Source organism: Rhinolophus sinicus, chromosome 3, assembly GCF_057876585.1.
Source record: "Rhinolophus sinicus isolate RSI-liver-muscle chromosome 3, RSI-T2T, whole genome shotgun sequence".
NCBI classification, from domain to species: domain Eukaryota; kingdom Metazoa; phylum Chordata; class Mammalia; order Chiroptera; family Rhinolophidae; genus Rhinolophus; species Rhinolophus sinicus.
Genome location: NC_142503.1, coordinates 130,479,860 through 130,507,644, shown reverse-complemented (window position 1 = coordinate 130,507,644; position 27,785 = coordinate 130,479,860). Strand labels below are relative to the sequence as shown.

At 47.4% G+C, this 27,785-nt stretch overlaps 2 protein-coding genes and 1 long non-coding RNA gene across 9 annotated transcripts; 1 reads left to right on the top strand and 2 right to left on the bottom strand.

Moving 5' to 3' along the window:
- Nucleotides 1-299: 299 nt before the first annotated feature.
- KLHL33 (kelch like family member 33) lies at nucleotides 300-9,327 on the bottom strand. Of its 2 annotated transcripts, XM_074327947.2 has the most exons (6): nucleotides 9,193-9,327; nucleotides 8,667-8,852; nucleotides 7,568-8,338; nucleotides 3,160-4,084; nucleotides 2,895-3,062; nucleotides 300-2,778 (listed from the first exon to the last, which is right to left on the bottom strand). In XM_074327947.2, the coding sequence occupies exons 3-6, from the start codon at nucleotides 8,316-8,318 to the stop codon at nucleotides 2,226-2,228; spliced, it is 2,397 nt and encodes a 798-aa protein (XP_074184048.2). In that variant the 5' UTR covers nucleotides 8,319-8,338; nucleotides 8,667-8,852; nucleotides 9,193-9,327; the 3' UTR covers nucleotides 300-2,225. The 2 variants fall into 2 exon arrangements, with proteins under 2 accessions (XP_074184048.2, XP_019574054.3); XM_019718495.3 differs by lacking the exon at nucleotides 9,193-9,327 and having other exon boundaries at nucleotides 8,675-8,801.
- On the top strand, nucleotides 8,914-16,452 carry LOC109438532 (uncharacterized). Of its 3 annotated transcripts, none has more exons than XR_016020837.1 (7): nucleotides 8,914-9,003; nucleotides 9,924-10,031; nucleotides 10,916-11,117; nucleotides 12,271-12,398; nucleotides 12,478-13,023; nucleotides 13,838-13,965; nucleotides 14,787-16,452. It is a non-coding gene; the product is annotated as an uncharacterized LOC109438532 (long non-coding RNA). The 3 variants fall into 3 exon arrangements; XR_016020838.1 differs by having other exon boundaries at nucleotides 8,998-9,129; nucleotides 10,942-11,117; XR_016020836.1 differs by having other exon boundaries at nucleotides 8,998-9,129.
- Nucleotides 12,336-27,758, bottom strand: OSGEP (O-sialoglycoprotein endopeptidase). Of its 4 annotated transcripts, none has more exons than XM_074327950.2 (11): nucleotides 27,218-27,651; nucleotides 25,150-25,269; nucleotides 24,791-24,966; nucleotides 23,102-23,197; nucleotides 22,915-22,964; nucleotides 22,691-22,769; nucleotides 22,055-22,120; nucleotides 21,843-21,933; nucleotides 21,540-21,615; nucleotides 21,343-21,441; nucleotides 12,336-12,384 (listed from the first exon to the last, which is right to left on the bottom strand). In XM_074327950.2, exons 1-11 carry the CDS (start codon nucleotides 27,330-27,332, stop codon nucleotides 12,351-12,353), a joined length of 1,002 nt encoding a protein of 333 aa, XP_074184051.2. In that variant the 5' UTR covers nucleotides 27,333-27,651; the 3' UTR covers nucleotides 12,336-12,350. The 4 variants fall into 4 exon arrangements, 3 of the variants coding, with proteins under 3 accessions (XP_074184051.2, XP_019574056.3, XP_074184052.2); XM_019718497.3 differs by lacking the exon at nucleotides 12,336-12,384 and adding an exon at nucleotides 21,011-21,196 and having other exon boundaries at nucleotides 27,218-27,758; XM_074327951.2 differs by lacking the exons at nucleotides 12,336-12,384; nucleotides 23,102-23,197 and adding an exon at nucleotides 21,011-21,196.
- Nucleotides 27,759-27,785: the final 27 nt, after the last annotated feature.

Here is a 27,785-nt window from a genome sequence, read left to right as displayed (position 1 = left end):
GGCACTATGATTTGGCTTTCTGACACCTCTCTGGATTGGAGAAATAAGAGAAGGCTCAGGGGAGTGTGCTATCTCTGGAGCCAGGGAAGGAAAAAAATTTTACAGTAAGAGCCAGTTTTCAAGCCAGTCAATTTCTCCAGAAAGAGGAAGGAGAATGAGGATGGTCTTAGACTGTTTCATTTGACGAGAAGTAGGTCACGGTGACAATGAGAGTAGTTTCAGTAGTGTGGTGGAGATAGAAACCAAATTACAGGGGAAACTGAATGTTTTTCATAATAAAGAAACTCAGACAAGAATGATTTAATCATGGGGAAACCTTTATTTAAGCCTGTCTTCTTGTACAAATCATAAAGAACATGTTCACAATGTTCACAATTTACCCTAAAGACCCAATCCTCGTAGTTTTTCAATGCCTCCAATTTCCTTCTTCCCTGTCTTCTTCAATTTTTTTTCTCTTTTATATTTCCTACTTACCCCTCCTCATTTTCAACTATGTTCCTAAACAGAGATATAGAAAAAACAACCTTAATAAAATAATGAAATCTTGAAAAAAAAAACCGCACAAAAACATGTCAAGTACCTCCAGGGCCAGGATGAAAAAAGATGCAAGGGAGTCTCCTTCATCTCACCCTTAGGAGCATAAGAATCGTAATAAACATGGTAATAGAAAATTGATTTAGGCAAAAAGGACTGGCCCTTCCTTGCCCTAAGCTGCTCAAGGGTCAGAAATGGAAATAACAGACAGGAAAGATTTAGGGGAGTTGTGGATGGAGGGAGCATACAATCACTAAGCGAAAGCCATTGTCTTCAGAAAGCTCCAGAGGAGAGAGTAGGCTGGCCACAGCAGCAGGATTCTCTGAAGAACTGTTGGAATTCTGACGTTCCCCACTTGCTTCCCTTCTCTGACTGGAATGTCTTCCTCCGTCTCCAACTTGTGAGTCAGGAGGACTTCAAGATCCAGTCCAAACTACACCCATCTGATGGTGATGCCTTCCCTAATAGAAGCCTTCCCTGGGCAGAGTTCACTCCTCCATCCTCTGGGCGCTCATACCTCATGAAGCAAGAGGTAAGTGTGCACACCTCTAAGTCCACTGCAAAACTTGTATTTGTTTACAAGTCTGTCTGCTGGTCAGGAGTTCTCTGACTTTTGTATCCTTAGTGTCTTGAATACAGCCTGGCACATAGTAGGTAACTTAATAACTGTGACGGGGAAAAGGAGAAAAGAAAGAAGAAAAAAACGAAAGAAGAACAGAGTGGAAGAAGGGAGAGAGAAAGCATCTGACTCAAAAAGGGGACGGGGAATGGATTCAAAAAACTTCGGAGGAAAGAGACAGAAAGAGGGAAAACCAATTTTCACGGTCTTGTCTGCCTTTCACATTTCTCTTACACCACAACTATCCTCTTTTCACTCCTGATCCTTCAACTCACCCCAAAGAGAAGGAAAGAAGCCAGTCAGCCTTCTGACTTCTGCTCCATTCCCTCAAACCTCGTATCATCCCTTTCCCACCATGGTGCCTCCCCACGTGGCCTCTGCCCTCCTCATCTGCCCCACGGGCAGCACTCCCACCTTAACGCCCTGGCTTCTCAAGCCCCTGTGTTGTCCAGATGGGAACTTACACCTCAGATTGAAAACCAAGAGGTTCTTAAGGGCAGTCTGCAGCGTGTGGGCTGAGGAAATGCTAGACTGGGCCTACAAGTTATGTGAGAAAGAATATTGTCAAGTGGGTTCAGGTGTCCCATGTATTGGAGAGAGGAGCAAGTCCTGGAAAAGGGAAGGGCTCAGCAATTACAGCCCTTCCTCCTCAACTCCTCAAACTCATTCATGGATGGACTTTCCACGTTCTTCTTCTTGATCCATTGGTCAGAATCATTTTTCTAACTGTCCTCTCATGGGCCCTACACCTTAGCTCCTGGAGCTTCTTGACTGTCTTCCCAGCTAGATGTACTTTCCCCGCCAAGAATCATACCAGGGTCCCTAAACCTTGTAGAGTTGCTTCTGGGTCTGCTCTCCTAACCTAGGTATTCAGCTGTCTCCCCTTCCCCAATGCTCTTTCCCCAGGAATTTTGAAACTACCTTTTCCTCAGTAAAGATCATATGTTCAAAACCAGTTTGAGTTATAAAGCACTGTACTAGAATATCTACTATCTTTCTCCCCCTGTAATCTCTGCCCTTCTTTTCTGATGTGTCCTATACCTTCTTCCCCCCATCCACTGCCGCTCCCCCCTCACCCAGCAGGTTTGGTTTGGTGCCGTGTGGAACCCAAAGCTATGTGCTGCACAGTAGGCAGTGTCAGGATACAGGCAGGCATCTCAGCACGAGGCCTTGGCAGCGTTCCCAGGCAGAGCCATCGGCCCAGGCCAGGACAGTAAGCATGGATAAGGTGGGAGAGGGCATAAGTACGGTGGCTGTAGCCCCCCAGCACCAGGAGTTCCCCTTGCAGCACAGCACATGCAGCCCCCACATGGGGGGAGGGCAGGGGAGTCAGGTGAGTCCAACTATCAGTCCTTGGTTCATAGGACTCAAAGCTCAGCAGGTCCCCAGTCTCACCTAGCCCACCTGCTACGTACAACCGCCCACTCAGAGCAGCCATGACATGGCCAGCACGAGGCACCCCCATAGGGCTCAGAAGTGTCCCCGGCTTCTCAAGTTTGGGGTCATAGTGCAGCAATGAGGCAAGGCATTGGTGAGACCTGTTGCAGCCACCGCTGATATACAACCGACCCTCCAAAACAGCAGCTGCATGGGCAAAACGTGGTGCTGGAAGTGCAGGTGCTGGCCTGAGGGAGAACAGGGCACATGATCAGGCAACAATCATCCTCATCTCTCCTTCTCTTCCAAGTCCCTTAGTCTCTCCTTGATGCCGAGAAACAGCCCCTCCCCCTTCCCTGCTCACCTCCAGACATTGAGCTCAGGGTTATAGGTCTCCACAGAGTTGAGGGCAACACCATTGGCTCGTCCACCCAGGGCATAAAGTAGTCCATCCAGTGCCACGAGGGGGAAAAAACTCCGAGCCTGGCACAAAGGTGCCATCTCTTCCCAGTCCTCTTGACTGGGGTCCCACCTAGACACAGTGTGACAAGAGATGGGAAGAGTGACCCTGGGAGTCTATGGTTGGCTGGGCCAGCAATTTCCCTCAGCTGTCTACTGTGGGGCCATACCTGAGAGTCGAAGCCAGGATGTTGGAGTGGCTGTAGAAATCCTGTCCCCCACACACGTAGAGTTCACTTCCTGCTAGGCTCGCAGCCCCATGCCGGAAGCGCCCTGGGGCTGGCAGGGCAGGCAGCCGCCCCCACTCCACAGTTCGAACCAGTCCCATGCCACAGCAGAAGGCCCGGGCCCACCACACTCCTCGGGATGGCTGCCTTACGGCCATGTTTGAGCTGAGCCCGTCCCCACCAATCACTACCAGAGCCTGGTCAGGCTCCCTCCGCCTCTGTTGACCTGGAATCTCAGACTCCACTATCAGCTGATGCAGCAATTCCTGAGACAGGGGTGGAGGCAGCCCCGCTGCCCGTACTTTCCGCAGCTCCCTGGTGGACATACGGCCAAAGCGGACACATCGAAGCAGGGCCTTGGCCTCTGACTCCTGGGTCTCAGGGTTGGCAGCTAGCCAGCACCGTGCAGCCACAAAGGCTTCTAACTCCTCCTGCATGTGTAGCTCATCACTATCCAGGAGCTCGGCCAGCCAGGCAGACGGTAAAGAAGGGAAAGTGGGGCACAAAACCACTGCAGGCAGGTGGGTGAGGAGGTAGTGACGGGCTTTGCTCCAGAGCCTCTCCAATCCGGGGGCTTCAGCCATGGGGAACAGGGCCAGGCAACGGGCAGGGCTGAGGCCCCGTGCCAAGGCTCTCTGGCACAGAGCCAGGCAGGAGGCGCTCTGGTACTGCAGAGCAGCCTGGGCAGCTCTCAGCAGTCCTGGCCACCTTGCCCGCACAACCCCAGAGTAGGCAAAAGAGACGAGGAGTCGCAGGTCCTGGGCAGACATGGTGTGTAGAGACACCTCTGTGCCCTGGGATTCCCTCATTCCACTCAGGAGCATGGCCCCAAAGAACTCGCTGCCACAGGCCAGGGCTGCTCGGTGCACTGCAGGAGGAAGAAGCAGAGGGGATCCAGAGTGTTGCAAAGTACTAAGCAATACCCCAACTTCACAATCCCAACTTTGGACCAACCACCCAAGGCCACAGGTCAAACTGAGATGTGCATCAGAATACCAAGGGTTGCTCGTTAAAATGCAGATTTCAGGAACCCACCCCTGGAGATTCTGATTCAGGAGGTCTGGATGGAGATCCTAGGATTTTGTATTTTAACGTTTTCAAGCACCCTGCATGATTCTCATGTTAGTGTCCAGAAGACACTGTCATAAACATTGCTTTAGTCTTTCTGATACAGGTCAATTAGAAAAAGAGTCTTGATAGATCAAGTTGAGAAGATGCTATAGACAGCACTTGCTAAAGGGGGGCACAAAATCAACCTCAACGACTTATGGTCAAATTACACAGGTCTTTCTATATTGTGCACAGAATAAAGTTCTTTACAATTGTAAGAGCCACTGACTGACACTAACAATTCTGTTATCAGATTTTACTCAGAAAGTGGTTCCACACTCAGGAATGACTGTGACCCAACCTACTCTGACTGCCATCTCTTCTTGCCCAAGATCTTGTGTAAAATTTTTCATGTGTTCTAGCTTTCCTCTGCACACTCCCTCCTCACCTTGGTATAATTCGTGGAATCATGAGATTTTAAACTGGAAACCTTCAAAATCATCTACTTCAATTGCTCCTTTTAAGATAAGGAAACTGAGTCCTAGAGAAAGGAAGTGATTTATTTTCTATTTCCATGCAGGGCCTGTTTGGGCATATCTTCACCATCCACTGTCACTGATGTCAGGCTGCAATGAGCATATCTGTGTGCCGATTTCCTGCTTATCAGCATGGCCCCCATGACACTGAAATTGTTGTATTAACAAATGCTGTTAAACAACTAAATCTCATATGCCTCCTAATGTAATTCATGTGCATGCGTGGTATCACCCATAACGTATTCTGACAGAAATGTTTAACCTAAAATCTAATCAAGCCTTTAGATCTAAATTGAAGTTTATAGGAAATTAAGGGGCTAAAGGAACAAGTTAAACAAAACCAGAAGGGAAAACACATACAGATGGAGCATTTTATAACTAGCTGTGTTTCTTCAATAAGTCAAGTCACAAAAAAGGGAAAGAGAGTTGTACCAGAGTAAAGGAATGTTAAGAGACATGTGTCTAAGTACAGCAAAGTCCTTGATTAGCCCCTGAGTTGACAAACCAGCTCTAAAAGACATTTTTTGGACAAGTGAGAAAATTTCAATGTGGACTAGATGATATGAAGGAATTATTGTTAATTGTGTTAGAAATGATAAAGGTATTATGTTTATATGAGAAAAATGTCCTCGTTTAAAGAGACACAAGCCCAAGTATTTCTGAGTAAAATGTCACAGATCTACCCTAAACTTCAGCAAAAAATAAATTAAATAAAAAGATGAAATAAATATATTAAAATGTTAATTATTAACTGGGGGTGATGGGTGTCTGGGTATACATCTTACTGGTCTCTTTGCTTTGTGTTTGAAATGCTTCATAATACAGGGTGGATATGCTGCTAGAAGTCCTCTCAGGCAGATGACACAGGGCCAAGCTCCCGGTGAGGCTTATGAACCTTGGGGTGCTTTGACCATTTGTGGCACATTCACCTGTCTCAAAAGGCAGGTGACGTTGATATGGCTTTCCACTGCTTTTGTAAGTAGAAGGTAGTGGCTCGGTGCCTCCCAAGTGGTAAACATCGGTAACAGCTTTCAAACACATATTGCCTGAAGAACCTGCATTCCTCAAAGGAGGTAAGCCATCTCATACCATATCATCAATCCACCTATAGCTCAGAGCCAACTGTGAAAGGGCTCACAGCCCCTTGTATTGCCCCTCTTACTCATCATTAGTCCCTAGAATTTTAAGTGACAGGTTCCCACCATTAAGTTGGGATATTTCTTAGGGAAATGAAAACAGTGATATAAATATGTTTAAGTTCCAAACCCTAGTGAGGATTTTATAACCATGAAATTTTAAATCCTGACCCCTCCATCTAGTACTATCAGAAATGATAAACACTTTAGAGATCTGCTGTGTATTGAATGTTTGTGTCCCCCCAAATTCACATGATGAAGTCCTAATGGGATGGTGTTTTCAGATTTGTAGGTGATGCCTTTGGGAGGTAATTAGGTATGATTAGGTAGTGCACTTATAAAGAGACATGAGAGAAATATTCTCAATCAATCTCTCTCTCTCTCTCTCTCTCTCTCTCTCTCTCTCTCTCCCCCCCCCCCCCCCCCAACCCCCGACTGAAAATACAGTGAGAAGGTGGCTCTCTGCAAACCAGGAAGAGGCCCTAACCAGAACCTGACCATGCTGGCACCCTTATCTTGGATTTGCAGTCTCCAGAATTGAAAAATAAATTTCCATTGCTAAACCACCCAGTCTATGGTATTTTTATCACAGCAGCCCAAGCTTAGACAGATGCTTTTCCTTCTGGGAGTCCCAGAAGCACTTTGGGTCCCAGTCATTCCTTTAATGAGCAGTAGCTACGTGATACTAGACATTTCTTGAAGTCTGATTTCTTTATCAATAAAGTGTCAGAGCTGAACTAGATAATCTCTAAACTAATCCCTTTTAATTTGAAACTTTGTGTGTCTGCATTCCAACTCTACTTGCCAGTTCCTATAAGCCTTTGATTTGGCTGCATAGGAGGCAATGCATGGCCTAGTGAAAGCTGACTCGGCTACTGGATGTGGGCTTGTATCCAGGTTCTCACCAGTTAACATCTCTGAGTTTAATATTCTTTGTCTGCACCTAGGGATAATGGTACCTGTCTCACTAGTTTTTGGTGGGAATTAAAAGAGATGGCATACATAACAATTCATGGTACCCGGTACCTCACTATGTTAGTAGAATCTAAATAATACTCAACTTATTCAAGCCTCCTTAGCTTTCTTGGTGATGAACAGAGTTAACTTCAAAGTGCCATGGCCTGGTAGCCTTAAGATTCTGGCAAAACAGTATCAGACCTTGCTCATTATCTGTAGGATCACATCTGCCATAGTGTCAAGCACACTTAGGTGAAAGGACACACTAAGTTTTTCCATGATATTCCCCTGGTTTTTCCTGTGTTCTAAATAGAAGATGCCAAAAAGGGCCTTTGGTTCATCCCTGTGTGTCAATCACTTTCTGCTTGTTCTACTGGCATGTGCTACACCCTTAGCTTCAGCCAGTTGGCTGGAAATTCCTTGTTACTGGGCACAGGAAGAGCTACAGTGCAGAGAGTGAGCTTAAATCTGTCAGAGCTCCTAGGAAAACAACTTAACTGCGCATGCCCCACCCTCAGTCAGTCAGGACAGGCACCAAAAGCCACCCCAGGGAAATTCTGTCTGCAGCAGGGATCAAAATCACTATGGCAGGGATCAAACCGTCTGCTGCGTGCACACACCATTCCCGTAGCATTTGCACCTGCAGTAACATAATGCCCCACAGGCCCTCACCCCACAGCCGGCAGCCGCCAGCCTCTAGCTCCAGGTCACACCCGACGCCCTCTTGGTATAGGAGCTCGATGCTGCGCAGGTTCTCCCTCAGCTCCTCTGCCTGACTGGGCTGCTGTTCATCCTTCTGGGCGCTTCCAGCCCTCTCGCGTTTCCATTGGGCCGCGGCCTTCACCCTGGGCGCTCCCAGGGCCTCAGCAGCGACCAGCACATCCTCCAGCGGGGCGGGACCCAGCACCCCCTCATAGGCAAAGGTCAGCACGGCCTCCCAGGCCCCGGGGGCCACGTCGAGGCTGAAGGGAGATCGTGGACCAACGCCGCTCAGCCTGTCTCGAAAGAGGCTGCTAACTGCTGCCAGGATCACTCGATGCACCCCGTATACTCGTCCCCGGACTGACACTTCTTCATCCAGCAACAACCTCTGCTCCCGCAGCCGCTGCGCCTCCGCGAAAAACTGGCTCAGGTGCTCCTCGCTGCGCAGCCCCTCAGACTCCCCCGCATCTCCTCCATCCTCATCCTCCTCGTCCTCCTCGTCCTCTAGGGACAAGGCTGGAGAGGGAAGGTTCCCTTGGGGCATGGACCTGGAACCAGGCTGTTCCAGAGGAAAGGGGGGCAAACCTGGATCCTCGTCCGGGGTCCGAGGCCAGGAGGGGGTTCTCAGGCCCGGCGAAGGCAAGCCAAGGCCGTCCTTCTGTACGGGGAGAGAGACGCGCCCCGGGTTGGAAGGACGAGGTGCCGACTCCGACACGCTCATGGCCCAGGTTCGCTGGATTGCTGGAGGTGAGCAGAGAGAAGAGAGGAGGGGGTCAGAACTTGACCCAGAGAGGCAGGAGGAACCCCTGCCTCCAGCCCGGCGACGAGTCAGTCCCTCTCCCTACTTCAAACCCTTCAACCACTCCCCCCGACCCCCATCTGCTGCCCCAAGCCCCCGCCCTCCACTCCAAGGCTTGAGCAGCCAGGCTGTACCGCGCAACTATGGGTTTCCCGAGGTGCAGCAAAGCGTGCAAGAAGCCTGTGTAAAGATGCACTACCCGGGGCCATACCCCCCCGTCTTGCCCCCATTTAGATAGTCGCCCTCCCGAGACACCGGGGTTCCACTTGCCCTCTCACTTGAGCCTGATCTACTTCGGGCAGCGTGGCAGAGGGAACTCGCTGGGCATCCGGGTCAGCAGTCGCACCCGGCTAATTATAGCCTGCGCTGGCGGGCTTGGACCTGGGCTCCGGGTGCCCAGACTCCGACATCCAATCCCCTGGGCCCCGACCCGAGGTGACCTCCTTCTCCTTCCACCTGTAGGTCATGTCCTGGTGCTGAGCAAGGCAAATTCGGATGCCAAGGAGTATGTGGGGAACGGGTACAGTGACCAGGACGGAAAGGCTGCCCTCACCCGACGGGGCTGGGGGGGTGGGGGGGGGAGAGTCTGCGCCGCGCAGACCCGCGGGTAAGTGGGGCAAGAGGAGTAAAGCGTGTTTTGGGTCAATCCTGGGCTTTGTTGATTTTTCCGTGTACGGTAAAGCTGAGACCCTTGGAGCAAAGAATACTGACGTGAAGCGCCAACATAACCAGGGTGAGTCGGTAAAGGGCGGAGGGGAAGGGGAGGTGAAGGGACGGGGTACCCTAGGTGACCTACCCCCAGTGCGGGGTTTCCTCCATCTCCCGAGGTGGGGTCGGTGGTGAGACAGCGAAACCCAACCCTGTCTTCAGAAGTGTCTGGAGGAATCTAACACCTTGGTCGCTGGGATGACGACCAGATAGTGAAATGTGGGCTTGATCGCTGTGGCTGCGGCGACCGGAGTCCCGGACTGGAAGGGCTTGGGGGGTGCAAGCGTTCTCTGTTTGAGGCAGGGCACCAACAGCCACTCCCTCTGCCCGGAACAACACCCCTTTCTCATCCTGAGACCTCAAAGTCCAGGCAATCATTTTTCCCCGCAGTTCAGGAATCCTCACGAAGGCTTTTATAGAAGGAGGCAGCGCTCACCCTTCCCTCCCCTCTCGCGGGGAGGTAGGTAGGACAGGCCAAGGGCTGCTGGGGCTGGATTCCCTGGCCTATATAAAGGTTGATCCAGGCTGGGTAGATTAACCCGACAATCTGACTTAACCTGAGAGCAAAGCAAGATTGTTCCTTACGACGCGGGAGAGAGGGGTGGTGTTCGTGCTGGGGAGGGACGGTCGGGTGAGTTGCTCAGCACTGCACCGCCCCTCCGGTCCGGCTCTCCGAGCTGTCCCAGCTCCCTACCTGACGCTTTGGTCCCCCCACCGAACCCGGGTAGCGGGACTCGACGGAGACACGCAGCCTGTGGTTGTCCTGGACCGCAAAAGGGGCGATGATGACCACCCTCTGCACCCTCTCCCCCCAATTAGGATATTTCAGACCCCTCCTAAGGCTTCTTCACAGCGAGACAACACGGCCAGCACATTGAGTACCCCACCATTCAGAGGGTGAACCGCCATCCGGTGGAGACATAACAGGTTGGTTTGTACTCCATCACCCCCCTCAACCCTCCCACCAAGGAGGACACTGGAACCCACGCTGAGATCTATGCCAACTCCATGGTCCTGGGACTGTCTCTGGAGGATGCGTGGCTCTGCCACGGTGACACATGCCCCACAGCGAATTCAGGGAGCTTGGATAAAACCGGCTGTTCTGGGCCACCATCCACCTCCATTAAAGCCTTGGGACTAACACCATCCACCCGCACCCCCACAGCACCTCCAGGTGGACTAGGCTTCCTCCTGGTTGATGATGTGCTGGCTGGAGAAGGGTCTCGGCATCTCAGCCTGGTCTGTGCTGTACTCCTAAGAAGATGATGGGAGAATTCGGGGGCCAGGCCTGGCAATGCTCAAGAAGTGCACTTTGGCTGGGTCATGGGAGTCATGGTAGCGGATCAGAGCTCAGGGTTCCCAAAGGTTGGGATCTAGGCAGGGAAGAGGGAACTTCGCTCCAGACTTCTCTGGAGAGAAGGGGGTCTGAGGGTGACCTAGGTTCCTCTCTAACCTGACCCTCCTCCCCCAAATCCATTGCATGCTTAACATCTGGGGCATCATCCTCTCTATCTGTGGCTGCCTTGGATTACTGCTCAGGTGGGCACAGGTGTCAACTCAGGGCTCTGCGGGGCAGTAGGAAGTGATTCGAGGACACAGCCTGAGTGAAAATTAAAGGCGTCTCATTCCCATCCCCACTCCAAGGCTCACAGGGCTATTTATCCTGCTCTCAGCTTCAGTCACCATCCTGTCTCAGCCACCTCCACCAATGGCAAAGTCAGGGCTGTTGTGACTCTGTTATCTCTCAGTGTCCCCAGTCCTGTCGGAAATTGCTGAGACCACAGACTGGCTCCTCTTTCCTCTCTTCTCAGGCGGCATATTTCCTTATCTCGCACAGCCTGGGCTCCAGATTTGGCGGTTCTCTTGGGACAGACCACCTTCACTTTCACCAACACGGTAGCTGTGGCTTTCCACGTGGCAGCTTTGTCGACACCCTTTCTGACCTGCTCCAGGAACTGCCCACCCCTACCCTCGGTGCACCCTTTTCTCAAGTCAGCTGACCACCCAGCCTGGGCAAGTCATTTTAAGAATTAGATGGAGGCATCTAATGAGCCAGCAAAGTCTCTGTGACCCCCCTAGCTCTGTGTTCTGCAATTCTAGGAGCATGGGGTGCAGCTGTGGGACATGGATCCCAAAAATGGGTTGTGGGTGGTGGGCATGGTGACTGTGACTGTCTTTCTTGGTGAGACGCTGACCTGCATGGTGTGGAAGTCTAAGGCAGGCAAGGGGTAATCAAGATGGGGATGAGAAGACTGACGGGATGGCAGTGAGAGCTACACAGATCCGGGAGGGGCCAAACATGGGGAGATGTGGGATTTTGCATGTGTAGCTGGCAGAGCAGATCTCCAGGGACCCTGACCTGAAATTAGACAATTTTGCTGGGAGAGACTCCACACGCCAGATCTTCAAGGGGAAAGTACGGACTCATTCTGAGGATCTGTTGGGACGAGCACTAGACAAGACTAGCAGATGAGAAATGCTATTTCTTGCTCCCAGAGACTGACCATCTTGAGGTTCACACTTCTGGCATGGGAAGGGACACTTTGCAGTTTGAGGCAAGAAGAAAAAGGCCACCCTTTTAGCCACACTCTTATGGGAAGAGTCCACTGGGAAAGGAAACTAGGGGATTGGAGAGGAGTAAGAAGATGAGACAGGAAGAGAAGAGGCAGAATAGTAGTTACTCCTCCCCTTCCACTCACATTTCTCCTGTTTTTTTGTTTGTATTTCTTCATTTGTGGTGTTCCAGGCCCCAATTATCTTCTTCTTCCTGATTCTTCTTTTTTTATCAACTACCTGTTTGGGACACTCCTCCCCATAAATCCCAGCCAACAAGCCATTGGCTTCTTTGGGTACCTAGTGAGACAGTGGGAAGCTGGCTGAGAAGTGCATTAAAAGGAATGAGTGCCTCCGAATGTCACATTAGCCCAAACCTCCTCAGAAAAGACCCCTTGACTTCTGATTCCATGTCATTTGCAAATTGACCATTAGACCACTCCAAGTTCTCTAAGGCCCCGGGCTGGCTAGTTCGCAAAGTTCCCTTATTCTTCCCAGCCTAACCTAAGTCACCGACACTAAACTGGGTGGAGGGGGTAATGATCTTTGCTGAATGAAGGGAAGCCAGGAGGTGCTTCTGAAAAATCCATATTTTCTCTGTTCTTTTCTGTAGGGAGCATTTTCTTGGACTATACGGTCCCACAGTGGTGTGGTCCAGAGCGCAGTTTCTTTGGTATGTTGTCCATCTTCTCTTCAGCCACTGGGGTACTCACTAGGACCAATATCTCTGGGAACCTCGAGGTGAGAAGGATGTCCAGGCACGGAACACACTCTGTCTCCCATCTTCTTTCTCCACCAATGGTTCAACTTTTGTTCCTAGGACCCTGATACAGCTATCCCCAAAGGAACCCTTCTTGCCATCATGTGAACCACACTTTCCTACTTGGACATCTCTGCCACCATTAGTAAGGTCCTCCACTCCTGCCTTTTGTGCAGAATGACCTGGAGCCCTGCTTTCTGCTACTCTGAGTTCACCAAATACAGTATAAGTCGTTTACATTCAGCCCCCTCCTCCTTTACCATTTCTCCCCATCCCTCATTTCATTCATGACCTGTATGGTGTTCTTTGATTATCAGATTTGGTCTCCCCCTACCCCTGCCCCATGCATGCACTTCCACTCACCCCTAACACTGGTGGTACCTAGATAGTCTTACTGCATTGGGATGGGTCCTCTCTCCCATGGAGGAATATGTGTCTGTAATCTCATTTCCAGGCTCCTGTATAATTTGAGATGCTTCAGGAAATAGGACTGACATAGGTGTGCACAATGGGAGCTGCCTGGGGCCAGAGTGCCAGTATGGCAGGGATTGCAGCAGTTGTCGAGAGCAAGGGTCCTGCCTCTGTGGGCTCTCACATCACCACCAGGTGAGTGTGCCAGAGGGGAAGATTTGAGAGATAAACCTTACCCAGCCCACTGCTGGGCATAGAGTAGATGCCTAAAAACCAGTAATCCTTAAGTGAATTCATATGGGAGGCATAAAACCTTCAAAGATGGGATAAAATTGAATATGCCCTGAAACTTCTGGGAAAGCTAGGTGAAAATGTGGGTGGAAGGCATTGCTTCTGGAATGCATTGATTCTGCCTCTGCCTGCCCTTCTCCTCACGCCATGAGCATGGTGTTTGCCTTCAGTCGCCTGATGTCTGCAGGAATCATCAGTGCTACCCTGTCTTCTGCTTTGTTTCAGTCTTCAAATTCTACCTAGGTACCTGAGCAAGAGATACCTAGAATTAGTTGGTACCTTAGCAAGAGACTTGTGGAAGACAGGAGAGAATGTAAGTAGACAGGGCCATCCTAGGAGTCTAATTTTTTCAGGAGGAAGAGCAAAAGAGGGCTTTGTCTCAGCAACCAGGAGTTAGATGGTGATGACTGTGGTTGGCTGGTCTATCAGAGATGATCCAAGCTCACATAGCAAAATTCAAAGTCTGCTCATAAATCAAGGCAACATTTGGGGAGGGCATCACTCTTCCATTGCCTCCTCTCAGTTTTTCCCATTGCACATTCCCAGAGATCTCACCACACTCTACTCCTTCTATCCTTCCTTCCTGTTAAGATCCCTACGCTCCCTCACCTCTTCCCTCTGTGCTCCACACTCCCTCCTGCCTCTTTAGAAGAGTGGGAAGCTATCATTCTCCTTCTCCCTGGGACCCTCCTCTAATGATCACCATTCCTTCTTATAGCGGCTGTGACAGCCAGGATAAACTGCACCCCGTCATTGGCTTTTCAGGGAAAGGCTATGGCAAGAACAATGAATCTCTGTGAGGCTATCTGTTCACCTTCCTCATTGCTGTCGGTTTCACCCTTATTGGTGAGTACTCCTCCAGCCCCCCTCCCACATGGCTTCATTAATTGCCTTTCTCTTCATGCCCCCCACCACCCTACATCTGGGTTTTAGGGCCTGACCCTATAGCCTTGTTTCTCTCTCTCTAGTCCTTAAAGTGGAAGAAAATGTCTGCTAACTTGGTGGTGGTGGGGGTGGTGTGTGTGGGGAGTAGGGAATAGGGAGTACAAGGAAAGGGAAGCCAGAAGATGATGCCCTTGACTCTCCCGACCTAGATCCCTAACTCGTTTGCAGACTGACCCTGACTTTTCATGTGCCCCAAAGCTGGTCTGAACACCATCGCTCCCATCATCTCTAACTTTTTCCTCTGCTCCGATGCCCTCATCAACTCGGGCTGTTTCCACGCCCCCTTAGCCAGTCGCCTGGCTGGTATGGGCAGGTGTTGGCATCAGGCCCAGGGCTGGGAGGACCTGGGAGAGTCGGAGGAGCATCCTTGGGGTACAAGGTGGGTGGTACTGAGGCTTGGACAAGGGATGGGCTGCATTCACTCGCCCCTGCCACTGGCACCCTTCCTTCCACTAGCTCTTTCTCCTGGGCTGTCTGCTCTGCCTGCTCATGTTCATCTTTACTTGGTGAGCAGCACTCACTGCTGTGTTGTTTATCCTTCTGTCCATTCTACAAGAAACCTGGTGAGTGAGTGGGTAGGTGGGTAAGGGAGTGAGAGACAGCAAGAGGCTGACCCCCATAAGAAGCCCTGACCTACCAACAGTAAATCTCCATTTCCTCTCCTACGTCAGAAGTGAGGCCCCACCTCTAATCACTCTGCACTGCCCCCTTCCTCTGCACAGATGTGAACTGGGCTCCTCAGTCCATCTGGACACCTCACAAGGCACCTACCACAGGTACTGTCCCACGCAGTGAGCCTGACCACTGTGCAGAACCACGTCAAGAACTTCTTCACAGCTAAGAACCTAAAGGAGCAAGTGTCTGACTAGTTATAATTTAACTGAATATTCTGGCATCTGGCAAGCAAAAGGGGACAGAGGATTGCAGTGGGGAGTACTGGCTGTGGGGAAACAGTAGCTGTAGTCTCCATCTACATCTGAATGGGTTTATGGTTTCCATTTTGGAAGAAATGCAAGAAGTTTCGGCAGCAAAACAGAAAAATTGAGGAGTAAAGAAGCCCTTTTATTCCTAAATCCCCAAGGACAGAAATTTCAGGGATGAGAGATACTATCTGCTCCTTACTAAATCTGGGTTTCCTTTCTCTGCCACCAAGTCTTTTGAAGACTTGGTGACTTTATATCGGTTGCAGAAGCCGCCACCAAAGGAGGACCTGGAATGTACCTCTCAAAACTCCTGCTCCTACAGGCTACATCACTGAGCAAGACCTGCAGGCAAACCAAGAGCAGGTCTATAGGAACAGGGCCAGCAAGTGGGGCAATTGTCCCAGAGGAGGACTGACAAGGGTGCTCACCTGGTCCTTTGCTCATTCTTCCTAACCATGTAGTCAGAGTGGCATGTGTCCTCATGAAGTCCTATGACAATATTCTCAGGATACTGTCCTCATAGTCATGTGACTGGGAAAATTCCAAACTGCAGGGCATACATAGATGCCAGGGGTGGGGTTAGTCCCATGGCTAGATAAGCTGAGGACAGGTTCCATTCCTCACAGAAACCTATCTGTGATCCCTCGGTCAGCCGGCCCTGGGGCCCTAACTGGCTGGAGACGCTGTCCGGGGCAAAACGTCCCCCACTGCCTTCATACGTGGGAATCAGCAGGATATGCTGACCCTGTAAGAGACTCAGGAGACTTAACTAGGAGGAGGAGCCCACAATTTAGGACTCAGAGCCATGATTTTGATCTCTTGGCTCCACAAACTTTGAGGCTATCGTGGGGAAGCCTCAGGCAAGAGCCCAATGCTCGCTAAGGAAAGAACTTCCCTACTAAGCATCACCAACTGAGGCAACAGTGCCAAAGAAGGTCCTCCCTTCAAGATCCATTCCACCCCATGATATTAATAAAAATTTACAAATAACTACCCAAGACTAATGTGTAAAAACATACCTGATTCCCATTTATAAAATTAATTGCCCAAGCCTAGAGTGGCAGGGTTCAGTCCTGTCCCTAAATATATCCAAGAAGAGGAATTTATCTTCTTTCTACTTGCATCCCACTCTGTCTTCAATCCCAAAGTTTCTCATTTTAAACTTCTATGTCTTAGTGCATTTTCAACCTATTTATGTTTATCCTTTGTAAATGAAAATGTGTTTTCACTACTTTCTACTTAGTAAGTAATCAGAAAGTTACTCTTTTCCCAAACTCATATAATCCTAATTCTTTTCATCTTTTGGCCCAACTCTTACTTTATAGTCCTTTGATTATTTCTCTGGTTTACTTCTCCGTCAACCATTCATTCATTCAGCAAATACTGACTGAATGTCCACTACGTGCCAGACCCAAGTCCGAGTACTGGGAGTTGATATGGCAATGAATAAACTAGATAAAAAGTCCCTCCTCTATTGGAGCTTATATTCTTTTTAAAATTTATTTTTCAATTACAGTTGATATACATGAGTTTCAAGTGTACAACATAGTGATTAGACATTTACTTTATGAAGTGATCATCTGAAACTTTATATTCTAATGGGAGTAGACAAACAATGATAATAAATAAAACTATTAGATTAGAAGGTGATAAGTGCTATGATGAGGAAAAAAACAGGAAAGGAGCTAGAAAGTGCTGGAGGCATGCAATTCTAAGTACGGTTGTCAGGAAGTCCTCACTAATAAAAGAGAAAAAAAGTTGACTAAAGACTTAAGACTATGATGGAGTGAGCTATACCTGGAGGCAAAGCCTTCCAGGCAGAGGGAGCAACAAGTATAAAGACCCTGAAGGGTCAGTACACCTTCAGTGCTTAAGGCCAATGTTGCCGAAGCAGAGTGAACAAAGTGAGTAGCAGGAAATAAGGTCAAAGCAGTCAGTGGGGAATGGTGGGTGTGGGGACAGAGCCAGGAGAGCAGTTTCCAGGCTCTCGCCCTCATGTGGAAAGGTGCTCACTCGGGTAGTAAATGGCCATCAACTGTGATTGGATGGCCATCAGCTGTGGCTAGTTGGCCGTCAGCTGTAACCAGTGAGCCACTGGCCACTAATATAACTGCAGTGGCTACATTAGCAGAAGATGGGGGCTAGCAAGAAGATGGTGGCTGAGCTAGCAAGAGCGGATTGCAGTTAGCACTGCGGATTGCAGCTAGAAAATGAGGTTGGTTGGCAGAGAGAAATGGACAGCAGGTTGTGGATAGTGTGGCTCCTGCTTCCTGTGTCTCCAACCCAGCCACCAGCGAGAATATAGTCGTATGACTCCCCTACCTATGGCTCCGTGGGTGTTCCTTTTTGGCCTCACCATATCCTGTGTTCTTATGTGGGGAGCGGGAGCTGAGATCCCGCATGACACCCTGCATGACAGTGGGACAGCTCATGGAGGGTCTCACAGGCTTTAAAGGACTTTGGTTTTTACTCAAATATAGGAAAACACGGATGGTTTTGAGCAGAAGAGTGACATAATATGGCTTCCATGTTAATACTATTCACTCTGGCTGCTGTGTTGAGAATTGACTGTAAGTGGGCAATGGTAGAAGCCAATAGACCAGCTACTGCAATAATATTGTAGATAGGTAATTGTGGCTCAGTTTAGGGTGGCAGCAGGGGAAATGAGGAGAAATGGGATTCTGGATATATTCTCAAGATAAAGTCAACATTTGATAAGTTGGAAGAGATGAGAGAGAGGTGTCAAAGATAATACCAAGGTGATATGACATGAACATCTACGACAGAGTTGTCATTAATTGAAATAAGAAAGACAGGGGAGGACGGATGGCTCAGTTGGTTAGAGCGTAAACTCTTAACAAGAAGGTTGCCGGTTCAATTCCCGCATGGGATGGTGGGCTGTGCCCCTGCAACTAAGACTGATAATGGCAATTGGAGTTGGAGCTGAGCTGCACCCTCCACAACTAAGATTGAAGGACAAGTTGACTTGGAGCTAATGGGCCCTGGAAAAACACACTGTTCCCAAATAAAGTCCTGGAAATACACTGTTCCCCTTCCCCAATAAAATCTTTAAAAAAAAAAAAAATGAAGAAAAAAATAATACCACAGTAAGTTCAGGAGAAAATAAGTACAACTTTGTCATGGTAAATTTGAGATGCCATCCAAGTCCAGATGCCAATGGGCAGGCTAGATAGTCAGGACAGAAGTCCAGGTTGGAGCTAAACAATTGGGAGTCATCTATATTAAAATGGTTTTAACACTGGGTGGAATCACTACAGGTATGTGTGTAAATAGAGAAGCAGTCCAAGGACTGAACTCAGAGAAGGTTAATAAGTTGTAGAGATGAGGAGAAACCAGCAAAGGAGACTAAGAAAGAGCAGTCAGGAAGCCAGGAGGCAAACTAGAGAGAATGTCCTACAGCCAAGCAAAGAAAATGTTTCAAAAGAGGGAGTGTCAAACGCTGCTGACAGCTTATGTAGGAAGAAGCAGAACGTACCATTAGATCTGGGTTTGTGCAAGCCACCGGTGACTGTGATTAGAACAGTATTGGTGGAGCGGACTAAATAGGGAACTAGAGGAGAGGAATTGGAGACAACTCTTTTAAGATGTTTTGTTGTGAACTGGGTCGGAAAACTAGGAAGCAATTGGAGGTGGAAATGAGGTCGAGGGGTTCATGTATTTGTAAGATGAGGAAAATGACAGCATATTTGTGTGCTGATAGGAAGATCCAGGAAAGAAAGGGAAATACTGACTCTACAGAAAAAGACGGAAAATTGTTGAGACACGTCCTTAAAAGTTTGAAGATGGGATCTACTGCACAAGTATTTAGACAGGAGCACAGATAGTTTGTTTATAGCAGGGTTTCTCAACCTTTACACCAATGACATTTTAGCCCATTCTGTTGTGGGGGATTGTTCTGTGCACTGTAGGATATTTTGCAGCATCCCTGGCCACTGGCTAGTGGCACTGCCTCCCAGTTGTGACAACCAAATGGCCTCTGGGGAACAAATTCAGTCCCAGTTGACAACCAGTGGTATATGGGAAAGCAAGAGGGAAAGCAGAATATGTGGGTATAAATGCTGGAAGGTGGTTAGATGTAGTGGTGAGAGCTTGTGAATATTTTCTGATTGTTTCTATGTTCTCATTGAAATAGGAACCAAAGCAACAGTGAGAATGGGGGGAGATGTTGGAGATTTGAGGGGTCAGAAGGTACCAGTTATCAAAAAGAGGGCAAGTGAAAGGACTAGGGAATATTGCTAGGTAACACAGAGGACCCAATTAAGTTCCACGGTGATGAGTTTAAAGTAAGACAAGTCAGCCTGTTTTTTGCTAGCCCTTTCAGCTGCATGGGCGTAGAGGTAAAGCTGGGTATGACAAAACCAAGAGAGAGGCACGGAATGAGGTGTTTACGACAAAGTAACAAAGTACTCTTTAGCTGGAGGAGGGAAATGAAGACATGGGGGTGGGGGGAGGGAATGAGGTCAGTAGAAAGGAAGATCAATGGATCGTAGGTCCTGGTGAAGGAATGAGTTGTTGGACTCAGTGCACTGAAGGCAATGAACGGGAAAGATAGGTAATGCTGGGAGAGTGGGATGTTTGAGAATGCGATACAGAATAGCTGTAGGTCTATGACCAAGGGAATGAGTGACTGAAGTGGGGGTGGAGGAGCAAAGAACTGAGAGAGACCAGAGTATCAGAAAGTTAATCTACATGGATATTGAAATCATCAAGATTTGTGACAGGAGTGGTATTGACGTGGTATAGTCTAACATTATTTCAAAGTTGAAGTGTGTTAAGGATGAGAGAATAGTCTAAAAACGATGTAAGGAAAAATGAGGAAACCTGCACCGCCTCTAGGCACAGTGGTACCATGGGTGTGAGAGAAAACACTGTTAACTTAAGGTGATAGCAGAAGCAGAGTCCACAGGAGAAACGAGGGCTCAGAGCTGGGATGTACAGGGAAAATTCAGAGAAGTTGAAGATACATATTAGTTCAGAAGAGCACGAAAGAATTCCAGGAGTTGGAAGAGGTAGGTAGATGGGGGGAAAAAAGGGAATGAAGAGTGATGATTATTAGAGTGTAAAAGACGAGAGGTGACAGTGGTTTGGGAAATCTTGGTGACTGACATAAACAAGATAAAGGGCATGATGAGATTAATTCTGGTGGGTGTGGTCTGGGGCCCCCCCTTCAAGCCTGCCAACAGAAGTGCATGCAGTGGGGCAGCTGGTTAGAGCCAGGTGTTCTTTTTTTTTGTTTTTTTTGTTTTCAATTTTTATTAGGGAATATTAAGGAACAGTGTGTTTCTCCAGGGCCCCTCAGCTCCAAGTCATTGTCCTTCAATCTACTGGTGGAGGGAGAAGCTCAGTTCCAAGTACAGTTGCTGTTTTCAATCTCTAGTTGCAGGGGGCGCAGCCCATCATCCCATGCAGGAATTGAACTGGCAACCTTGCTGTTGAGAACTCGCACTCTAACCAACTGAGCCATCCGGCCACCCCAGAGTGAGGTGGTCTTAACAACAAGGTTGCTGGTTCGATCCCTACATGGGCCACTGTGAGCTGTACCCTCCACAACTAGATTGAAACAACTACTTGGGAGCTGATGGACCCTGGAAAAACACACTTAAATAAATAAAAGTTAAAAAAAAATGCATGTAGGAATAAATGTATGAAGGAGGGAGTTTTATTCTTCAGTTAAAAATTAGTATGAAGTTAGACCTGGCTCCAGACTATTTTGAGGGAAGTCCTGAATATCTACTTCAGAGAATTTAAATGAGACAATGAATGTAAAAGCAGCACAAGGCCTGATACCAAAATTAGTTATACCATTGTTAAGGGGATATTAGAAGAATACCTAAGATACCCCTCAACCTTAGCTCCAGAGCAGCAACCCCAAGGTTACCTGCACAGAAAGCCAGGTCGTTGCTCTGACACTGCCTCCTTCTCCATCCATCCCACCCACAACAATTTAGTCAGTGCCATCTCTATACTGTTACTGAACAACAAACCCAAGCTGATCACCAACATACAAAACCAAAAATATTTTATTGCTGAGTCATCTTGAGGTTCAAATGATGGGAGGGGAGACCATAATCTTGCCAGGAATCCCACGTTAGGATAAAGATTGTGGGTTCCACTTAGGGCACTATCTACTCTGATCCTGTTAACTTTGTCAGTCCCTCCAGGTCACTTCTACTTCATCTGTCCGATACCTGTGAAAAAATAGGAAAAACTTGGTGGTTGGCCATCCCTCATCACCTTCCATTCTTTTCTGCCCTCATGATTCTGGACCCTCTTTCCTGTTGATTTTTGCCTACCTCCCATATAATCCTATCCACCTCCTCCAAGGGGTACTCACCTCTGTGTGACCCCAGAATCACTGAGGGGGGTCCTGTGTCCAGCCCGAAACATCTCCCAGCCAGCTTGGGCTATCATGGCTCCATTGTCAATGCAGAATCTGGGAAGAAAAAGAGATATGAAATTTGGGATCTAAGAGTGGAAAATCACAGTAAATGGAGAAACAAAAAAAATCAAGAAAAGGGAAAGGGCCTTTACCTCTCATCTGTGGCAAAAAGCCTGGCTCCACGTTCCTGGCACATTGTCTCCATCATTTCCTGCAGCCTCATATTACCTATGACGAGGCAGGGCGTAGGATTAGCTTAATTTTACCCATTTCTCCACAGTCTAGCTGTACACCTCATGTGCATTTACTTAGGAAAATGAAGGTGTCCTAGGGCCAAGGACTGGGAAGCAAAGGACAAGAAATGAAACTAGCAATTTCCTCAGTCTAGCGATTTAGACTAGTAGAAAGACGCACATGCCCAAGAACAGGAAAGAGCAGAGTCCGGTGATACATACACCCCACACCTCCCACGATGAGGGCCTCCTGGGAGTCACAATGTGCCATGGCCCGCTCTGTGATCTCTACCAGCATTGCGAACACAGTTTCCTGTGGGGGACAGACAAGGTGAAAACATCAGAGGGGACCCAAAATTAGCTCCAAATTTATATAAAACTATATAAAAACTCTTCTGGCCCCACCTTTCTGTCCCAGCTTTTGAATCCATTACCTGCAGGGAGAAACATAGATCCTCAGGGGTACACTCGCCTGTGCCCAGCATCCTCTGGGCTACATCCTACAATTAAAGGGGAAAACAAACAGATACAACAATGAATAATGCTTCGGGAACGCCATGAGAGCAAGAATTAGTACACTTGGAGGATCACCGTGTGTCACAATTCAACTGACCAGGACATCCCATGTCACACTTTGTCCATCGCTGGCGCCAAGCTACAGAACGAGCAGCATTCATTCAAGATTCAATCATTACGAATGCTGGCCCTGGCAGCCCCACCCCTTACCCTGGTGAAGTTTTCTCCACAGTACTTACCGCCATCTAACCCTTTATATTTTATTACTTCCTCCTCTTTCTTCTTCTTTTTTGTTTCTTTATCTGTTTCCCCGTTAGAATGCAAGTTCCAAGTAGGAAGGGATTTTTGTTTTGCTCCATGCTATTTATCACTATTGTTTAGGATACTGACTGGCACACAGAATATATTCAATAAATGTTTGCTAAATGAATATATTCAGCAACTAATATGGGCCAGTACCATGCTATACGCAGGAAATACAATGGTGAGCAAAATAGACATGCTTCATTAAAAAGTATGCCAAGTGCCTATCTCCTCACCCCTCTCACACTTACCTCAATGAAAGACAGGATCCCCGAGAATGAGACGTCCATCCCCTTTACAGTGTATGGCAGCTCAACTAGTTTCTTGCCTCTATGTGGGAGTGAATATATGAGGCATTAAGCCCGTAGTCAGCTGGCTGCTCATCCTCCATGCCCCTCCCAAACTGCACTAATATACATACAGGGAAATCCCTGCATCCCACCAGTCAGCCTCCTACCACCTTATGTTCCCTTACCGCTTTGCCATCTGTTCAATGTTGTAGCCCGGACTTGGGTCATTGGAAATCTAGCAGATAGAAAAAGAGGATGAAGTCAGGTATCCAGGAAGCATTTAAGAAGCTAATGTACTGCTTTCTCCTTCCATTTCCATGACTCCCCCAAAATTCAGCCACACCTTATGTTCTCTGCAACCCAATGGCTTACCTTCAGCACTCGAGCAAAACGATCCAGACAATTACCCACAGCAATATCAATGGTTTCCCCAAAGATGCGGTAACGGTGTTCTGAATATGCAATCACCTAAGGGTGATGAGGATGTCCATGAAAGCTCAAGTCTGTAAAGAGGAGCATTTGGCTTTGGGGACGAATATAGCAGAGGAGCAACATGGCCACTAGAGCATCCAAGAAATGGAAAAAACCCACTTTGCCAAACCCTGAGTGGGATTTTTTTATAGCTCTTATCTTAGAAAAAGCTCACACATACCTACCTTGAGGATTTCCAGAGCAGATTCCTAATCTAAAGAAGATAGTCTAGGTCAGGGCAGAAGCAAACTGCCTTTCAAATACTTATTTCTAGCTTGGAGGCTCCTTATACTCATATATCCCTTAAAAGCTGTACTGACAGTATAGACTAGGGAACAGGCTTTGCTGCTTGGAGGCAGGGAACTAGAGTCCTTTTAGAGTATCTCTCCAGGGCAGTAATATTTGTAAACAAGAGAAGAGGTAGAGTTGAAAACTCAAAAACCCCATATTGGGTCGGACTGATGGCCCACCCAATTCAGCACTGGCAATCAACTTGAACTCCTAGCACAGAGAATATTTACCCACTGACACATATCCTCCATACTTCTGACAGTGCGTGCTTCCTAGAGACCATAAGAAGTCCCTTTCCCTTCCTGGTGCTGCTAGGGATTTCTTTCATTCTGATGTAGGTCTTACTCTGTTGTCAAAAGGCTGGTGACAAAAGGGGAAGGAAAAACTCCTGCCTTTCCTCTTCTAGCATCTACTCCTCTCCACCCAAATCATCTTCCTTATTTTTTACACCAAAGCAGCCTTCAAAAGGGAAGAGGAAAAGAGAAGACTCGATCACTGCTCCTCTTAATTCTTTTAAGCCTCCATTGCTAATTCCACACCCCAAGGCCCTCACCTTATATACCATCCTGCAGGTCCCAACCAGCTACTTGCCCTTTACCTGTCAGAGTTCCCACATCATTTTCATGGGAATGTGTGCTTCACCTTTAATAACTATTTCACACAGTGAAGTTGTGTGAAAGCCTTTCATAGGCAGGACAATGACTATTTCTGACAATAACTCTATCAGGTGTTCTGTGGGAAGGGAAGGCTGGAGATCTCCAATCCCAATCTAAGAAAGGTCTCATAAGATATCCCAAACAACTTTGGCTTCACCTATAAACTTAAAATATCTTCTACCATTTATAAAGTGTTTTAAAAATTATTTATACTTTCACACTCTTAGAATAACAACTTCCATATATTTATCACCAGTAACGTAAAACAAAACATGTAATTACTATAAAGAAACAAATTGGGTAGTGCCCCTTAGTTATAATTTCTAACACATTCGTAGAAAAATAATAAGCTTCAAAACAATTAAAGTGAAAATGCTTTCATTATTTTGAAGGCTTCAATCCCTACCATTTCCTTTTTTAAACTGGAAATTCTTCATCTTTATAACCACATATACAAAAGTCACTTTATGTTCTGCCCAATTGGCAATGTTACAAACTTTGTTGTGGATTTTCTAGTGTACCACATTTTAGGTTAAGACAAGCTCAGCTTTGTTCTTGCAGTTCCTGCCACTCAGGAAGAACACAAAAGTGGCCAGTACAGTACATCAGAAATTAAGAAGGAATGGTGGCGTACTCTCAATACCTGTGTATTTCCACCGCTGACATAAAGCACAGTTGGGTTGGTGGCTCCAGTGATGAGACGGCCCATCTCAATGTGGCCTATACAGTGGTTCACACCCAGCAATGGCTTATTCCACAGCTGGGCCACAGTACGGGCCACAACAGCCACAGAAACTAGTGGGGCACCCATGCCAGGGCCTAGGGAGATAGAAATGGGAGTTAGAATCCTACAGAGAATGGAAAAAAACAGAGCTGAAGGAAGGAAGGGATGTAAGAGGTGGAGTCAGGGTAGTGGTGGTAGCAGAGGCAAGCTATAGGCTATTTTGACATGGCCAAGCTCCAAGGATATTCTTCCACTGTCAGCCACTCACCCAGCCATACCTTTGGTGTAGGCAATGCAGTCAATATCCTGGGAGGTTAATCCAGCCTCTGTTAGTGCCTCCTGCAGCAGGTCCAGGATAACAGCTCGGTGGTGCCTGGCAGTATCACCTGGAAGAAATCCTAGGAAATGAACACAGGTCAGAGATCATAGGGTTTTTCTGTAGCACAGGTAGGTAGAAGTCAAAAACAGGCTTTTAGTAGTGTAGGAAGAGTCCCTTTCATTCTCTTCAAGTAATCTGTCTTCCAGGTACTCAGATATATTACTTCCAACCTGTTCAGCTGGGCTGAACAGCCCCTCAGAAACGCCCTTCTTCATACCCAACTCCTACTCAGCCTTCAGGACTCATGTCAAGTGATATCTACATTATACCCTGTGGTGATCTTCTCTGTGACCCTACAAACTTCTGCGCACGATCACAGCATTGTATTCAACATACTGTATTTAAATATGTTTGGTATTTTTGTCATAAGCCTGTTTGCTGTAACATGTTTGCTGCAAGCATTTCTTCCGTAAAAATTTTCATGGCACAACTAATTGGTCCTAAGGCAATTTCACTGTAAAAAATAACAGAAAATAAAAGAGGAACATTGAAACATGAAAAATTAGTAACAAAATTTATGAAAACTTTATTGTAAAAAAAGAAAATACATTGTCTTCAAAGTCTTTTGTTCATAGTATCATACTTTTTTTTTTGCTTGCTGATTTGTCTCCTTGTTCAGCACTGTCTTTTTTCTTTTTTGCTATAATCTCTTCCTTTGTTAAGAGAGGTATTAGTTTCAACTAAAAAAATCGATAATGAATGCTCTTGAAGACTGTTGTGAAGTAGTAGCCTCTTTTATATTTGCCATAGCTAGGTAAACTTTAAGTTTTGACAGGTGGTAGGGAAGACTGTGCTCACCGAAAGATTTGGAAACTGACGTTATTTTTCAGTATAGTATGTAATCTGGCTTTACATGTAGCTTTGCAATCTGGCTTTATACATAGTTGTTATCATCCACTATTTTAAGATCACCACGTCTACTCATCACTGTAGAGACCATTATGAGAGTTACAATTTACATAATATAAAAATGGGAGTAACTACAAGAACTCCCTCAATGAAGAAATGAAACCAAACTGTCAACTAGCTTTATTACATGCATTACGTATGACAAATGTAAACCAAACTGTCAACCAGTTATTTTATCTTTTTACAGTGAAATTGGCTTATGGTCAGTTAGTTATGAGGTGAAAACGTGGCAAAAATATCTAGAACTGTATTTAACATGTAACAATTATAGCATTATAATTATCTGTAGTTTCCCCAGTTTAACCATGAGCATCTCAAAACACTGGCTATTTTATTCACCTTTGTATTCCTATTGCCAAAATGCTAAACATACATATCTTTCTAACGAGTAACCTGTCACATCACCTGTTCAAGGAGGCTTTCCAGGTATACACAAATCAGTTGCCCTCTCCTACATAAACAGGTGTTTTGGGGGAGGGTAGGCAAGATATAACATAACTTACAAATAACACCTATTAAAAGTTGTAATGTGTCTGGTGCTTTTATTTAATTCTCAAGACCCAATGCAATGACCCAATGATGCAGGTATTATTCCCATTTTAAGAGTAAAGAAGTCCAAAAACAAATACTGAATATGAATACTGACTGCAAAGCCAGTCACTTCTGTCTGACACCTAACCTGGGAGTCTACACTCCTTTTCATTCTAGAATATTTTTATTGCATCTACATTATTTGTCATACTATAATATAAAGTTGTTTACATGCCCAACTCCACAGGAGGCTCATGACATCGGTTTTTGTATCCCGCAGCAAACTGAAAATTAGCACATAAAAGATGTTAAATAAAAGCTTAACGAACCCTGAAGATCCAGGTCCAAATGCCTGTGACTTGTCTATCCATCAGCCAGCCTTGTGATTTTAATACTGTCACATAACATCGGAGACTCAGATCAAAAGCTCTATGAAGGGACCATGCGCTCCTTCTCCACTAGTGTTTAGAAGATGGAAGGTGATGGTGTGCGGAGAAGCGCGCAGCAAACTCTAAGTTCCTACTCACCTGTGCCGGGAGGCGTGACGTAAGTCCGCCGCGGGTTCGCCAACACCTTGCCATCCCGCACTACTCCCACGCCAATCTTGTTGGCGCTACCTTCAAAACCTAGCACCGCCGGCATGGCTGAGCCTGCGAGTAAACGCCGGCAGGATTCCTAGCTACCACTGCAGCTGTGGAACCCTCACCAGTCCTTGCTGAGCCTCAGATTCCCGAGCGCAGAGGAACACGAACACAGCCTGCAACTGCTATGTGGCAGCGCGCAACCGGACACACTCCGAAAAACGCCGGCGGGTGACGCGCCCGCGCCGGCCCCGCCCCCGTCGTCACGGCGACCGGTCAAGGCCCCTTCCAGGACCTGTCCTCCCAACTGCCAGGGACGCTGAGCCGGCATCTGCTCCTTACATTCCCATCCTTTCCTCTGCTTCTCTCCGGTGGCCCATCCTAGCCTTCCCACTTTTTTTTTTTTCCGTCCTGCACAGCGTTGGAATCTTCGGTCAGGGTGGCACAAGAGATCGTGCATCTGGCACACGGATAAACAGTCCGAGAATGGAGGGTGGGGGCCTTTAGTCCCCTG